Source organism: Saccoglossus kowalevskii, chromosome 19 (assembly GCF_978046115.1).
Source record: "Saccoglossus kowalevskii chromosome 19, keSacKowa6.1, whole genome shotgun sequence".
Classification (NCBI taxonomy): domain Eukaryota; kingdom Metazoa; phylum Hemichordata; class Enteropneusta; family Harrimaniidae; genus Saccoglossus; species Saccoglossus kowalevskii.
In genome coordinates, this window is record NC_140659.1 from 16,549,160 (window position 1) to 16,563,640 (window position 14,481).

General features: G+C 35.8%; 1 protein-coding gene and 1 long non-coding RNA gene across 4 annotated transcripts in view; one reads left to right on the plus strand and one right to left on the minus strand.

The window, feature by feature from the left end:
- LOC100374712 (uncharacterized) overlaps positions 1-6,625 on the minus strand; it is a 32,499-nt gene extending 25,874 nt beyond the window's left edge. The window contains exon 1 of one of the 2 annotated variants that reach the window (XM_006812516.3): positions 6,322-6,625. In XM_006812516.3, coding sequence (XP_006812579.1) covers positions 6,322-6,426 — 105 coding nt within the window. In that variant the 5' untranslated portion in view covers positions 6,427-6,625. The remainder of the gene's footprint in view (positions 1-6,321) is intronic. The other variant, XM_078014417.2, reaches the window with a different exon arrangement.
- Positions 6,626-7,740: 1,115 nt separating this feature from the next.
- On the plus strand, positions 7,741-13,752 carry LOC144364429 (uncharacterized). 2 transcript variants are annotated; one of them, XR_013422853.1, is made up of 5 exons: positions 7,741-7,814; positions 8,278-8,347; positions 10,510-10,623; positions 12,658-12,804; positions 13,625-13,752. It is a non-coding gene; the product is annotated as an uncharacterized LOC144364429 (long non-coding RNA). The 2 variants fall into 2 exon arrangements; XR_013422851.1 differs by having other exon boundaries at positions 10,522-10,623.
- The last annotated feature ends 729 nt before the right edge of the window (positions 13,753-14,481 follow it).

Consider the following 14,481-nt stretch of genomic DNA (forward strand, 5'->3'; position numbering starts at 1 on the left):
TTAAAGTGGGAGGGTCATCGCCTGTGCACGCACAGGAAATGAGTCCCAAGCGACGATAACGACACACGCTAGGCTCATGAGTAGACGCTTGTTTGTAAACAATTACACGCTATGGCCATCTAACGCATACGCATGTGACTCCCTCGTTTTATTGAGAAGAAATATTAATATTTTTGAAATAACAAGAATATTCACAAAAATTGAAAAATTAAAGTTATCAACATTAAATAAATTACTGTGATTGAAGAAGGAATCAAACTAATCTGATGTTTTTTTTCCTTAATGACAAAAATATTCACATACAATGTGTAATTATATACAACATACATGGCTTTGTTGACTTCAGTGTAGTTTGTACGTGTATTTTCTCACTAATCATATCATATCTTTTATTTTGTTCAATTACAGTGTTGCGGGAAAACGTGCCTGCAAATTGAACTGACCTACCATAAATAAATGAATAATAAATAATTTCTTTTGACACTGGAAATTCTCGGTGTGCAGTACAGTTCCCTGGGAATGGAATGTGAAGCACTCATAACCAATAGAACACACTGGGGTTAGATTATGCACGCTTCCAATTACAGAACCATGTACAATATGATGCCGTAACATATCTCCATATTACCAGGGTTATCAGTCTGACAACTCTTATCACAACTCAGATTAAAATTCCAGCTTACATGTACATTAAAGAACCTTAGAAAATTGCATAGTGTATTTATTCTATTAGATGAACATCTTTAGTTCCCAGGTGAATGAACCAGCTTTTGATCCTCAACTATAACCAGTCATTTGGCTGGGTTAGGTTTCACTGTACTGGTGTTCAGTTTTAAATAAAAACTAGACAGGTTTCACTGTACTGGTGTTCAGTTTAGACAGGTTTCACTGTACTGGTGTTTGGTTTTAAATAGCCAGGTTTCTCTGTACTGGTGTTCCATTTAGACAGGTTTCACTGTACTGGTGTTCGGTTTATACAGGTTTCACTGTACTGGTGTTTGGTTTAGACTGGTTTCACTGTACTGGTGTTTGGTTTAGACTGGTTTCACTGTACTGGTGTTTGGTTTAGACTGGTTTCACTGTACTGGTGTTCGGTTTAGACAGGTTCCAATGTACTGGTGTTCCATTTAGACAGGTTCCAATGTACTGGTGTTCAGTTTAGCCAGGTTCCAATGTACTGGTATTTGGTATACTGTAGATAGGTTTCATTGTACTGGTGTTCAGCTTGGACAGGTTTCTCTGTACTGGTTTTCAGTTTAGACAGGTTTCACTGTACTGGTGTTCAGTTTAGACAGGTTTCACTGTACTGGTGTTTGGTTTAGACAGGTTTCACTCCACTTGTGTTCAGTTTAGCCAGGTTCCAATGTACTGGTATTTGGTATACTGTGGATAGGTTTCATTGTACTGGTGTTCAGCTTGGACAGGTTTCTCTGTACTGGTTTTCAGTTTAGACAGGTTTCTCTGTACTGGTGTTTAGTTTTGATAGGTTTCACTGTACTGATGTTTAGTTTTGATAGGTTTCACTGTACTGGTGTTTAGTTTTGATAGGTTTCACTGTACTGGTGTTCAGGTTAGACAGGTTTCACTGTACTGGTGTCTGGTTTAGACAGGTTTCACTGTACTGGTGTTCAGTTTAGACAGGTTTCACTGTACTGATGTTCAGTTTAAACAGGTTTCACTTTACTGGTGTTCAGTTTAGACAGGTTTCACTGTACTGGTGTTCTGTTTATACAAGTTCATTTTACTGGTGTTTAGTTTTGAAAGGTTTGACACTACTGGTATACAGTTATAACCAGTCAACTATAACCAGTCATTTGGCTGGGTCAGGTTTCCCTGTACTGGTGTTCAGTTTAGACAGGTTTCACTGTACTGGTGTTCAGTTTAGACAGGTTTCACTGTACTGGTGTTTGGTTTAGACAGGTTTCACTCCACTTGTGTTCAGTTTAGCCAGGTTCCAATGTACTGGTATTTGGTATACTGTGGATAGGTTTCATTGTACTGGTTTTCAGTTTAGACAGGTTTCTCTGTACTGGTTTTCAGTTTAGACAGGTTTCTCTGTACTGGTTTTCAGTTTAGACAGGTTTCACTGTACTGGTGTTCCATTTAGACAGTTTTTGCTGTACTGGTGTTCAGTTTAGACAGGTATCACTGTACTGGTGTTCAGTTTAGACAGGTATCACTGTACTGGTGTTTGGTTTAGACAGGTTTTACTGTACTGGTGTTTGGTTTAGACAGGTTTTACTGTACTGGTGTTTGGTTTAGACAGGTTTCACTGTACTGGTGTTCTGTTTATACAAGTTTCACTTTACTGGTGTTTAGTTTTGAATTGTTTGACAGTACTGGTATACAGTTCAGTTTATCAGACCCAGGATATGCCAGGGACGCTCATACATCCTTGAATGAGAATTACTTCTTAAAAGCCATAATTCATGTGTTTTTTTATTTTTGCTCAACACTGAATCATTCCCGTCTTATGTGGTAAAACTGTCCCATGTAAGGTCAGTACGGAGGTTGAGAGTGTGATTACGTTTCTCTATGGGTCCAATGAGTCAGCTTAGAAGAATGGAATATTCTAGAATGACATTGGAAGATGAGATAAGCACTGAAATAAACCAGTCTTGCTCTATTTAGAGTTTAACGACATATTTAGAGGACAACTTTCAGTGTAAAAGTTTAAGAGCAGTAGAGGTATATATATAAAGTACAAAGAAAGTGATATTAAAGTTCAACTCCATTATTTGAAGCAAAATCCTAAACTATGTAGTAAAAAAAAGTAAAATTAAATTGAATACTCCAACAATTTTGTTTTAAATGCGCAAATGATATTTATTTGAATAATTATTAACAGTATGTGAAGGTAATTATTTATATTAAAGGGATTTTTGTTACTGAAACATATATAGTGCCCAACAGAAAGTAAGAACTATGTGCTGAATGCAGATACTGAACGCCATAAGAGTGTAATCTTTTGAAATTTCAAAACAAAATCTGCCTATTATTTAAATTCAAATATTGTACTGCATAAATATTTTCAAAAGTTTTTTAAATCAAATTTGGCCAAATAGTCCAAAAGACGCAACAAAAACTTAATCAATGAAATATACAATTGAACTACTTGAATGAAAAAGTTCCTTCTCAATATTACATTGACAACCCCACCCCCATGTATTCAGTGTGTTTACATCAATATAGTTTCTATTTAGAAAGATGGTGAACAAAATATTTGATGAAGCTTAGTATCAGTAGCACCGATTGTTGCCATGGAAACAAAGATTACATGTAATCTCATCAATGACAGAGGAATTTTGTAACAATTTGCATCTACTACAATTTTACTTTAATTTAAGCATAACCATGGCAACACAGACTTTCAAAGCTTGATAAAGTGAAAAGCTTTGACAAATATTGGTGATGTTTCAAAAAAGTCATAATAACATCATGATCATGATTTTTCTACAGATATTAAGCAAGGTATTTTATGTGAGTTGTACACTGTGTATATATCAAACACACGTAGTGTAATAAAAGTGAAAAAAAACTAAAAAAAGCTAATTTGGTTAAAAAAAAGAAGAATTACTAGAGAACATAAAGGGTTATTGATTTTTTTGTTTACAAACTGAAGTAAGAAAAAGCAGATGGGGTTCATCTATCTTTATTAACACTGACCAAGGTTGCCTTCTCTCAGTATGTGCTTTGTTATTTTAAATAGAACACAGCCTGTTCACAGTCTGTGTTTGACCAACAAGGTCTCTAGCATATAGAAAACAGCAAGAGTGTTATGAAATAAATGTTCATATAGTAACTCCTTATCTAATTTGCTCTAACACCAGTTCAATTCAAAGTAATCCAGACACTATTAAAAATATCTAAATCTTAAAATATAATTTTACCTTGAATTGAGTGTTAATGTTAATCAAAAAGATAAAAAAATTATATTTATTCTAATTTTCCAGTTATGAGAATTGCAACAAATTAATTTTTTTCTTGAAAGTGTTAATGATCATAAACATAACAATCATGATTCAAATACACTGTGTGATATGTTAAAGCATCACATGCGTCTCTTTCGATATGCCACAATAATCGCACAGCGTTGTGTTCATAATGGCCACAATAATCGCACAGCGTTGTGTTCGATATGGCCACAATAATCGCACAGCATTGTGTTCGATATGGCCACAATAATCGCACAGCGTTGCGTTCGACATGGCCACAATTGTCTCACAGCGTCATGTTCAATATGGCCACAATAATCGCACCACATCACGTTTGATACGAGTCAAATGCAATTGAGCAATGCACATAAACTACATACGTGTATGACGACTGTGATGATTTATACACTCACAGTGAAAATCAATTATAACAGAATAAAACATGTTTACGTGTTTATGCACTCAACAACATCATACAAATATTCTAATTTAACTTTCACACATAGATGGATTCTTATTTTAAATGTATGACAACTAGATCTAAAATTTAATTCACTTTCAAATTTATTGCTTTTTAAGTTGTTGATAAATTGTGAAAATATTCAAATTTCATCATTTCAGAAAATTGTTAATTTTGTTATTATATCAATTATTCTGACTAAAAAAATATTTATGTTCAATTTGTTTTCTTAAATCAACATGGCTTCTAATTGTTTTTACATAGTTTTAACATCAATCACTGTGTTTTTAGGAATTATCAAAAGCAATTGTTGTACCTGAATCTTCATCTCTGTAAAAACTTACAAAAGAATAATACATATTTGGTACATATCATATTCTTGTTCTAAGATAATAATTTCTGTAAGATGGACAGTTATTTTAGGATTGTACTTGTGCAAGGAGCATCATGCTTTTGTTTTGTTCACACCTGAAAAATCCCCTATGATTGGCTGAATGAACTAGTAGTAATATAATGCCACCAATCAGAGACCTTGTACCATCAGTTTTGAGTTACTAGCAGGAGTAAACTTGCTAAACAGTGTCGCATATGATGGATGGAAGAAAAATAAACAAAAACCCTTTCACAGCCTTTGTCATGTTTTGTCCCCTTCCACCAAATAGTTCCCATAAAAATTAGTTTGATTATAAACGATCTTCATAAAAGTAAGAAATCTTCGATATTTATAACAGAAATATTATAATTTTGTTGATTTTAGACTCTTGCAAACATTAACAGTAGAACATTACAAGGCAGAATCCAAAAAGTCTAAAAAAAAAACTGTCAACAGACAAGCTGCTTTCTGATTGGTCTGATTGTTAGGAGTTAGAGTTGGGTAGCCAATCAGGGACAATCTTGTAAGTAGCTTCGCACTGATTCCAACATTTGAGAGAATCTGGCTTGTAACACATGCACAATAAAAAAAAACTTGTTAGTGTCAAGTGATAGCTATTCTAACATAGAATGTCTCCGTTGTATCCCCTGACATTTTCAAGTGCTACATAAGCACATACAATATTCTGCAAATGTGGTAGGATGTTGTTATTCCCAAATTTGTTTCTATTTTTGGCAGCGGGTTCATTAGTATACCAGCACCGAGGTATGACTAATGACCCATTGACACTCAGCATGAAACAGACATTGACATTAAAAATACATTATTTGCCTTGCTACAAACTTGTTACTTTTTTTCTAACACGGTCATTATTTTAACGCGAAGTTCTGCAGGGATTGCTTTTCAGATTACCCGTGTTGCGTCTCGGTTCTAACTAATATTATCACGAATAAAAATCCTACTTCCACACCAGGTAATTTATGCCGAACAACTAATATTTCAACCAAAACAAATGTTTTAGAAAATATATAATTGAAGGGAAATATTAAAATGCATATTGAACAGAATAATAGGATCGATTACCGGAAACATTCAGCTGTTTGTGCAAACACCGACATACGAGTCGATAACCCATTGCACCCCAACAGGATCGGATTTAGAACGGGCATGTCGAACGCCGCAGGGCGCTCCCCGACTTAAAAGATGTTATAGAAGAATGAAGCTTGTCTGTGATCGGTGAAATAATAATAATAATAATAATAATAATAACAACAGTACTGCGTACAAACAAGTACAAAGTTTCTCTCAGTTAATACCAAACAATACACAAGACACGTAATTAAAAACTATAAATTTAAATCAAGCATGTTTTGGAGATTTCTTGCAAGGAACGGTTGTGTATGAGCAACAATCACTATCCCCTGCTTTGTGGCAGCCTGGACCAAAACAGAAGAACAAGATGACCGAATGTGCAACGCAACAAGCTAAAAATTATAGTTATGTAATTGAATATAAGTTATACAAAAGATGAAATGTTCATTAAAAAGTCCTACCTTAGAAATAGTTATAGGGAGGTTGCTATCTGAACCGCCCTGCAGTCTAAAGCCCCAAGGAGCTCCGCCGGTTAGGTGGACGCGCAAAGTCTGCCCGCGAACCATTATTCTCAGTACTTAGCAGCAGAGTTGACTAAAAATTCAAGATGGACGGGTGCCTTCCACGGCTAACATATCATTCGAGTCTAATAGTTGCTGCAAAGTTTGACGTACAACGACCCTGTAAGAATGCAAACTCCCTGCCAGACTCAGACCAAACCGCACCACTACAACGCAAAGTTCAGAAGACAACGAGCCACGCCCCTTTCAGGACACCGAGAACTTTCATGACAAGTTCCAGGACAGGGTAAGAGTGCGACCACCACTTGTTTGGTGTACTCGTTTGTTGTGCATTTATTCTGGTCAATGGGGACAAACTTAAGTGGGCAACAATTGAACATGCACTCAACGAGTTTATTTTTGGCATTGAGCCAGGTGTAGCTTCAAAAGGTGTCATCACGAGCATGTCAACACCCCTCGTTTACCCCATAGGCTGAGTGGAATAGTCCGTGGTATTTTATGATGCGGTTCGGTGTGACATTGTGATGATCCTCCCGGAGGCTCATCTAGGGTGCATACGAATTGAAATGTTTCAAAGTACTATCTTCATCCCAGACAAACAGATTATATTCAGAGCCCTATAATTTAATAAACACCAACCCTTCTACATAGACAGTAATATGTTTTGGCATTTTTTCAAAAATTCGACAGTTTATGCTCATTAATCGAAGTTATTTTCGTTAACATTTCGGGAGACATAAATATATTACCACCATCTGCACATTCCAGAGACCGTTAAGGAATGTGCGGTATGTGACTGCTGAATTTTGCCGGTAGGTGGCGCTCCATACATCAATTCTCGACCGCGGACTCGACTGACGCGCTGAAGAAAGCGCGGTAAAACCCGCCGTCTAATTTACTTTACGTTAACATTATGCATTCAAATTTGTATATAAGAACGTAGATAATGTGTTTACATTGTTTACGAATGTTGTGGTCTGAAATAAACACGATTTCGGTGAGATTATCAACACAAACATTTCGTTGTTTAGTTGTTCGTTGCGGTCAAGAATAGATTGGGCGAATGAAATTTCCATGGACAACTAACTACAATATGCAATAGCTCCAGCAATAGCTCCATGATTTTACATAATAGACCAATGGACACTGTCATGCGATTGGTGACTAGGCTTCAATAAACAAAACTTTACACTCATCTCCATCAACCGATTGAAGAAAGCACCCGCACACCGCGTTTCAGAAAAAAGCGCGGAGAAAAAATCAATAATAGGAGCCATGTGATCTGTTAATGACATACATACAGTTGAAGTATACAGGTATGCGCCGTTGGCCCCCATTTTTAAAATTTCCGGCCACGCTAGAAGCGCCCTCAACGTCGATCCTTTTGGGTCCAGTTTTTAACTGGTTGCGGAGCACTCGCACACAAAATCCAGGTGAGTACTCCCGAGGGAGGAGTGACATGGAACCAGCAGTACCGCCAAGTCATCAGAGAGTTACATATACGACTATTTATGAGTTGGATATGAGCCCCATAGCAATTTATACAACAGGCGAGTACCAAAGGTCCATATAAAATAACATAGTAATATTTAGAGGCAAACAACTTTCGACCCATGTATTTATCTCTCTATATTGTATACATCGCCACTACATATTGATTTTAAATTACTCTTTTTAAAATGTTCATTTTAAATTTTATTACTTGGAATCTTTATTTTAAATTGTATTACTTCGAATCTTTGTTTCCGCAATTAAAACAGACACATCACAATGTTTGTGTAATATATACATATATGGCGTATTAGAAGAGAATTTGTTATAAACACTATTAGTTTTAACAAGTTGCCATCTTCCCTCAACGAACCATCTTTGATATATGCCTTTTCTCAATTACAGCATGTACAACAATTGCATCTGAATTCCCCAAATATGGTCTGTCTGTTTGAAGAGGATTAGTGCGAACACTGTAAGTCTGCCAATGGGTACTTGTTGAATCTCGACTTAGCAATGAACATATATTACTACTACTACTACTACTACTACTACTATAATAATAATAATAGTTGCTGTTGTTGTTGTTGTTGTTGTTGTTGTTGTTGTTGTTGTTGTTGTTGTTGTTGTTCTGAGCAAACCCCTTTTAGAGGTGTCGAATGAGTAAACAATGATGATGTATATGTGCTGTCTGTCACGTCAACATTTTCCCCATTTGGTAATTCGGTTAAAAAAAATATGAAAAATGTATTTTTCTAAATTGATATTTAACATTAATACGTGCCAGTATTTAGACTAATGATGTTCCCTGCTAACATCAATATACACAATTTATAACTGTATAAAATATCATTCTTTCTAAAAACAATTTTAACTCGATTTCGCAATAACAAGCTGGTGCAGCGAAGCGTCACAAATAAGCGTGTTCCCAAACAAAGGGAAATATTACTTTATATGTCAGATGTACTAGGTGTTTCAACCGAAACATCACATGACTTGTGAATATTAGATTTTTTGTTATATTATTTATAATATAACTTTAATATGACATAATCCTAGCGTCTGAGCTGTATGGGATGAAGCAAAACCACGGATAAAACACATCACGAGTGAGAATAATTTTTACCCACACGCCACAAACGTCAATGCGGGTCCACGGGGTTCTGCCATATTATGTTTTCACCTTTGTTGTCCAAAGTGAATCGATATGAAAGAAAGAATGTATCTATTCGCTAAGTTAATAATGTTGCTACGTAAGGTTTCTGTCAATGAATGCACTGTCACCATTACCACATACCATTACCTATTGAACTTTCACATACACAGAATCAGATGCGACAACAGTGACACTACGGCTGAAGCTAAAACAAAAATGATGTCAATACATTTTTAGCTACTGGAGAACAACTTCCGCATTTCATAGCATAACCAGATAATTTAGAAACCGTAGATGTCACCTTTAAATGGGAATATGTTCAGAAGATCTCGACCGATGTTCCTATTTCATAAACAATATTTTGGTAGATAGAAAGAAGAGCTAAAATCACAATATCGAGTGGCGTCCTTCATAGACAGGATTGGAATAGCATTCTACTTCGTGACTAATAGTTCATTCTAAAAATATAACATATTATAGTTTGAACTCTTGATTGCAATCAAAAAGTACAGCGAAAATGAATGCAAACGTATATAGGTCAGTGGATAACCTTTCAACCATTATACCTAATACATTGATTACGTCAATGATTGATAATGTTCTGTATCATACTGTGTATACTTTGATTGGCAGCTGTGTTTGTCTATTGCACTGTATGGTTTAATTTCTGCCTACTGGTGTTGCCGTGTTTAAATGTTCATCTTTTCCTTATTGTAGAACGTGTCGCAATTTGGATGCATAGTTGAATATTCAAGTTATTCAATTCGAATTGGATATATATTAGGTAATTAGTTGAGGTCACATAGCTCTTCAAATTATTTTTTTTACCCAAAAACTCTTAATCAAATTGCAAAATAATTGAGCACTCGTATTTTAATAGTGACATATTTGCAAAAAAAATGTATGACAATATTACAATATGGTAAAAATTACCTGTAAGGCGTTCTTGTCTTCTAGGTATGAGAATAAAAATAACAGTTTTGCGCAAACGACATTCTCAGCCATATAGTGAAATTACAAAAAACAACTAGAAGGCATTCCGTGCGAGCAAACATCTGCCGAAGATGCAAATATTTTGGAAAAGAAAGGCAAAACCCATATTATATAATTCAATACAAAACAATATATTCCAATACATGACATCTCTCATTTTTGATATACAATATCAATCAGTGATATACAATATCAATTCAGATATTGTATTACTTAACAGTGATTAATCAACACATCTCAAAATCAATCCGTCTAACAGCCCAATAAACACTGTGACTAGAAATGTTTATGATAATCATACAAACTACAGTTAACAATAATCCATACCGGCATTTCATCACACTGAAATCTAGAACAGTCTAATCATTTTGTATGGTTAATGAATACGATGTCATAATCCATTTCTATTTCAAATGTTTTTACAATGATTGAACTCTCACTACATGCAAAGTCTTATGAAATGATCATCTTCATTATCATTCACTTAGTCTCCTTCACAGGATGTTATCACGAAATCATGAAATTTGTTTGGTAACACTATCTGTTTTACGTCTACTTATTGGTGTCGCAGTATTGTTGGAGAATTCCATCGGAGATTTGTTGTAAGTGTTGTATCTTATCCTGCTGTATTTCTGGTATCGGTTTCCTCTAGAACACAGTACTTGTTGACCTGTGATATATTACGATCATCTTGAAGTTTCACTGGTGACTCTACAGTAACTTTGCTTTCTGCTTTGGAAACTACCTGCATAAAATTTTTCCGTTCTTTTCATTTTCGCATCTCTCTCTCTCTCGAACTTCGAGATCGGCGAATTCTCTCTTCAACTTGGGCGTTCAAGTACGCATTTACATACCGACAGCAGTACTGATAGCTCTTGCCAGTATGTTAAAATTGCTTCTTCTTTAGAGTCACTTCCTTCAGCTTGTGCCGTATTCATCTGATTTTCAAGTGACTGGTGTTGCCGCCCAACCATTTTGCCATTTTGGTGTAACTATAGGTGCATGGGCCAAGACAATCTACCGCAAAATCCTCCCACGATGCTACAGAAAGACTAGTACTCCTAATTGCCTCTGGCGGACAACTATGGATGTTTTGCTTTTTTTTCTAATTTCACTTGGCCACCTTTACGCTTAAGTTGTAGAACACTGTGAATCTAATACTTAATTGACGCAAACTTCTAGAAAGAGTGATAAACCGAGTCTTGAAGAAACCCTTATATTAACAGGGTCTTTTGAAGCTGTAAAATCACAATTCCATTCCAAAGGAGTCTCTAGTCAGAAACAGTACCTGAGTAAAAATCCACAGAAAAGTGAATGTTATAGATGTGGTCAGAATAACTTTGCAACAACGAACCGTACAAATTCAACACCCATCTGTCGGCGTGAAAAGAAAGGAGGAAATCCCAAATACAATAAAAGAAATGGGAAATCATTTGGTAGAGTTTGAGTTAATCTCTAATCTGGTTGTTTATATCAGTTCCTTATTCACACCCAAAATACACTTTCTTCAGCGTTGTTACAAACTGTGTTATATTTCAGAACACATGTCTCTGAAATGAAATATTAGTTTTCACCACATAATGTGCATTCAGTACACCAATAGCTTTAGTATTGAGAAATGACCAACTTTGGGGTTTAATGGTAACGGCATGATCTCGGTGTACTTGTATCTTCAGTCGAGTCAATGATTTTAAGACCTGATAAATCATTGAAATCAAGCATAGCAATCACTTAACCGGGACCAGTTACACAAACAAATATTGTAGTCCGATTCTCGTCGCCAATGTCACATCCCATGGACATCTGGTCAACATATGGTTCTGGATTTAACCAAATAAACACTCACTCAAATTGTATTACTGTCTACACCCAGTCAACCAGTAATTAACGTATATAAACTGTCGGATCAACCAATGACCTCGTCACTGAGGGTGCTATATCACTAATACAATACCATGTATCTCAATACATGGCATTAGGCTCCATTGTTGACAAGTACTAATCATGGCATGAACATATGAATAACAGAATGTTTAACTTAGAATTGAATGTATATTTAACAAATACACTAACCATCTTAAAGAAGACATGTGATCTTAAATATGAAAAGCATTTTGAACTTCTTTATCAATAAAAAGGAAACTTTTTTCCATGTTATCACTTATAAGTGTTATAGAGAAAATCAGGCATTCCACTTGGCATCTCTCAGAGTAGGGTACTCTAAGATTACATCATTCTCAACCATGCTTTACAAGCACATGGATTTCTCCTAGTAACACATGCCATGACAGTCCCATATATTTAATTAATATACCGTTCCTGCAAGGCATAACATGGTCCCAGAAAGTCTTTAACTCGCCATTGGCAGAATCTGAGAGCAGTGAGCATCAGAACGTGTCAGGTGAATGAAATCTTCTATAGATGTGTTGTGGAATTCGCGCAAAACCACGAGTCGGACAGGAAGTTTCCATATTTGAAATAAAGTGAAGCCAGACAGATGTATATGATTGAACTCGATTTAAGTAAAAGTAACACCATACAGGATAGTATTATTGTCAACTATTATAGCAAGGCCAATAAATACAATAAACAATTCACTATATCAACTGTCAAACTGTCTTACTTTCCACATGCAGTTGATTTATTTATAGTAATGGTATCAAGCCACAGTCCATGATAGATGATGTGTTTAACTAGAAGCATTTCAATGTTGCTGACTTATATTCTACAATTGGGAGATAAATCCAAACAAATACAGGCTGGACCACTATGTAGTGTTATGGGTATGAATAGACCATTTTTCGTTCACTGCGAGAATCACGCGTTATGCGTGAAATCGAACGTAAAAACAGGACAAACAAAGGTCATAGCGTCGTAGTTGCGTCAAACATCGCGTGGGATTCGACAAACGCGAAAGTATTTCGGGGACATTTCCATGCTTAATAATGTGCTGTCCACATTTGATGATAGGCAATTTCGATTAAGTAAGGGTATTCGGAAGCAATATTCCTCTGTCGAAGATCGGCCGGTCAATGTAAGCTGCGAAATAAAGAAATTCTAGTTCAAAATCAAATCGTTCGATTTTTGCGGCAGACGTTCGACGCGCGTCTTTCATGCATCTCGCGAGATCTCGCAATTGTTCGGAAAATCACCTATTGTGTGAACATTATGAATAGTCCCACTATATAATCCAACAAAGTTAGAAGATCATTTCATGCCAAAGAACCATTTAGTGTATATATAAAATTGTAGATCAGTATGTTATGCGACTATGTCAACTATCGGGATCATGCAAGTTTGACAACCTCAATGAAAGTTTGATAAGAGACAAACCAGTCATGGGTACTCATGATTCAAATACTAGAGACAGGCGGCTATGCGAACGTCCTGTGAGAGTCAAGACAAAATGTCAAGCGTTTGAGAAAACGTGCAACAAATTTGGTAAACCAATCACTTCGTATCATTTTTCGAGAAAATAAAGAAACCAAGCAAAAATGTCAGCAAGCCATATAAGTCAATTCTGTTTAATATTTAATCATATTGATGCAGTGAATCACAAAGCGAACAACATAACACTCATGATTTCAATGAATTTTCTTTCAGATTATCCTTAAAAATATCACAGTGAAGTTTTCACAAGATTAGGATATGAATACCACATAGCGATGAATCCTACTGTGCAACCTGTATAGCACCAAGTTGTGTACCAGTTCTGTTCAAACTGAAAATAAAAAAAATGATGACATGGAGAGGCAAAGCTGAAGTTCCACAATAGATTTGATTGGTAGCAGGGCAGAAAGCTGACATGCTAAACGTGAGGATAGATCAAAGAGACTTAAAGCTATTAAGCGAGCAAAATATCAGTTGCCAACAGTAAATTCAATGGCTACCAAAGCTTACAGATGCAAACATTCTCACATTATTAGGATGGTGAGGATAGCTTCTTTCAAGTCAAATTGAACCATGATAGTTTACTATCTAAGCATATCAACGCCATCACAATAAGGTCCTTGCAGAACTTGATGGTACAGAAGCAATAGTGGGTATTATTCTGTGTTTTGGTTTTGGTGAAATAATGGATGAAGCACTAGGAGGCCATGATAAGAATATGATACAATTATTAGAGTGAGCGTAACAAGTGAATCTGTAGTCCAACATGAAGAAATTCAGGCAGAGAAAAGAACAAGTTACATACATGGGACAACTTGAAGAATTGAAACCTGATCCACAAAAAGTCTCCATTATTGTCAACATGTCCACAACAAATGGCAGTTCAGCTGAAAGCAGTTCAGCGCATGTTAGGTTGTGTTAACTATCTATACAGATTTTTATCAAAGCTGTCAGAGATATGATCACTATGCTGAGTTCGTCTTGGAAAGCAACAAGCAGAAGCATATGCTGACATAAAGTTGTTCACCAGTGTTCAAATATGATTATGTGGGCAGGTCAGGTCAAAATAC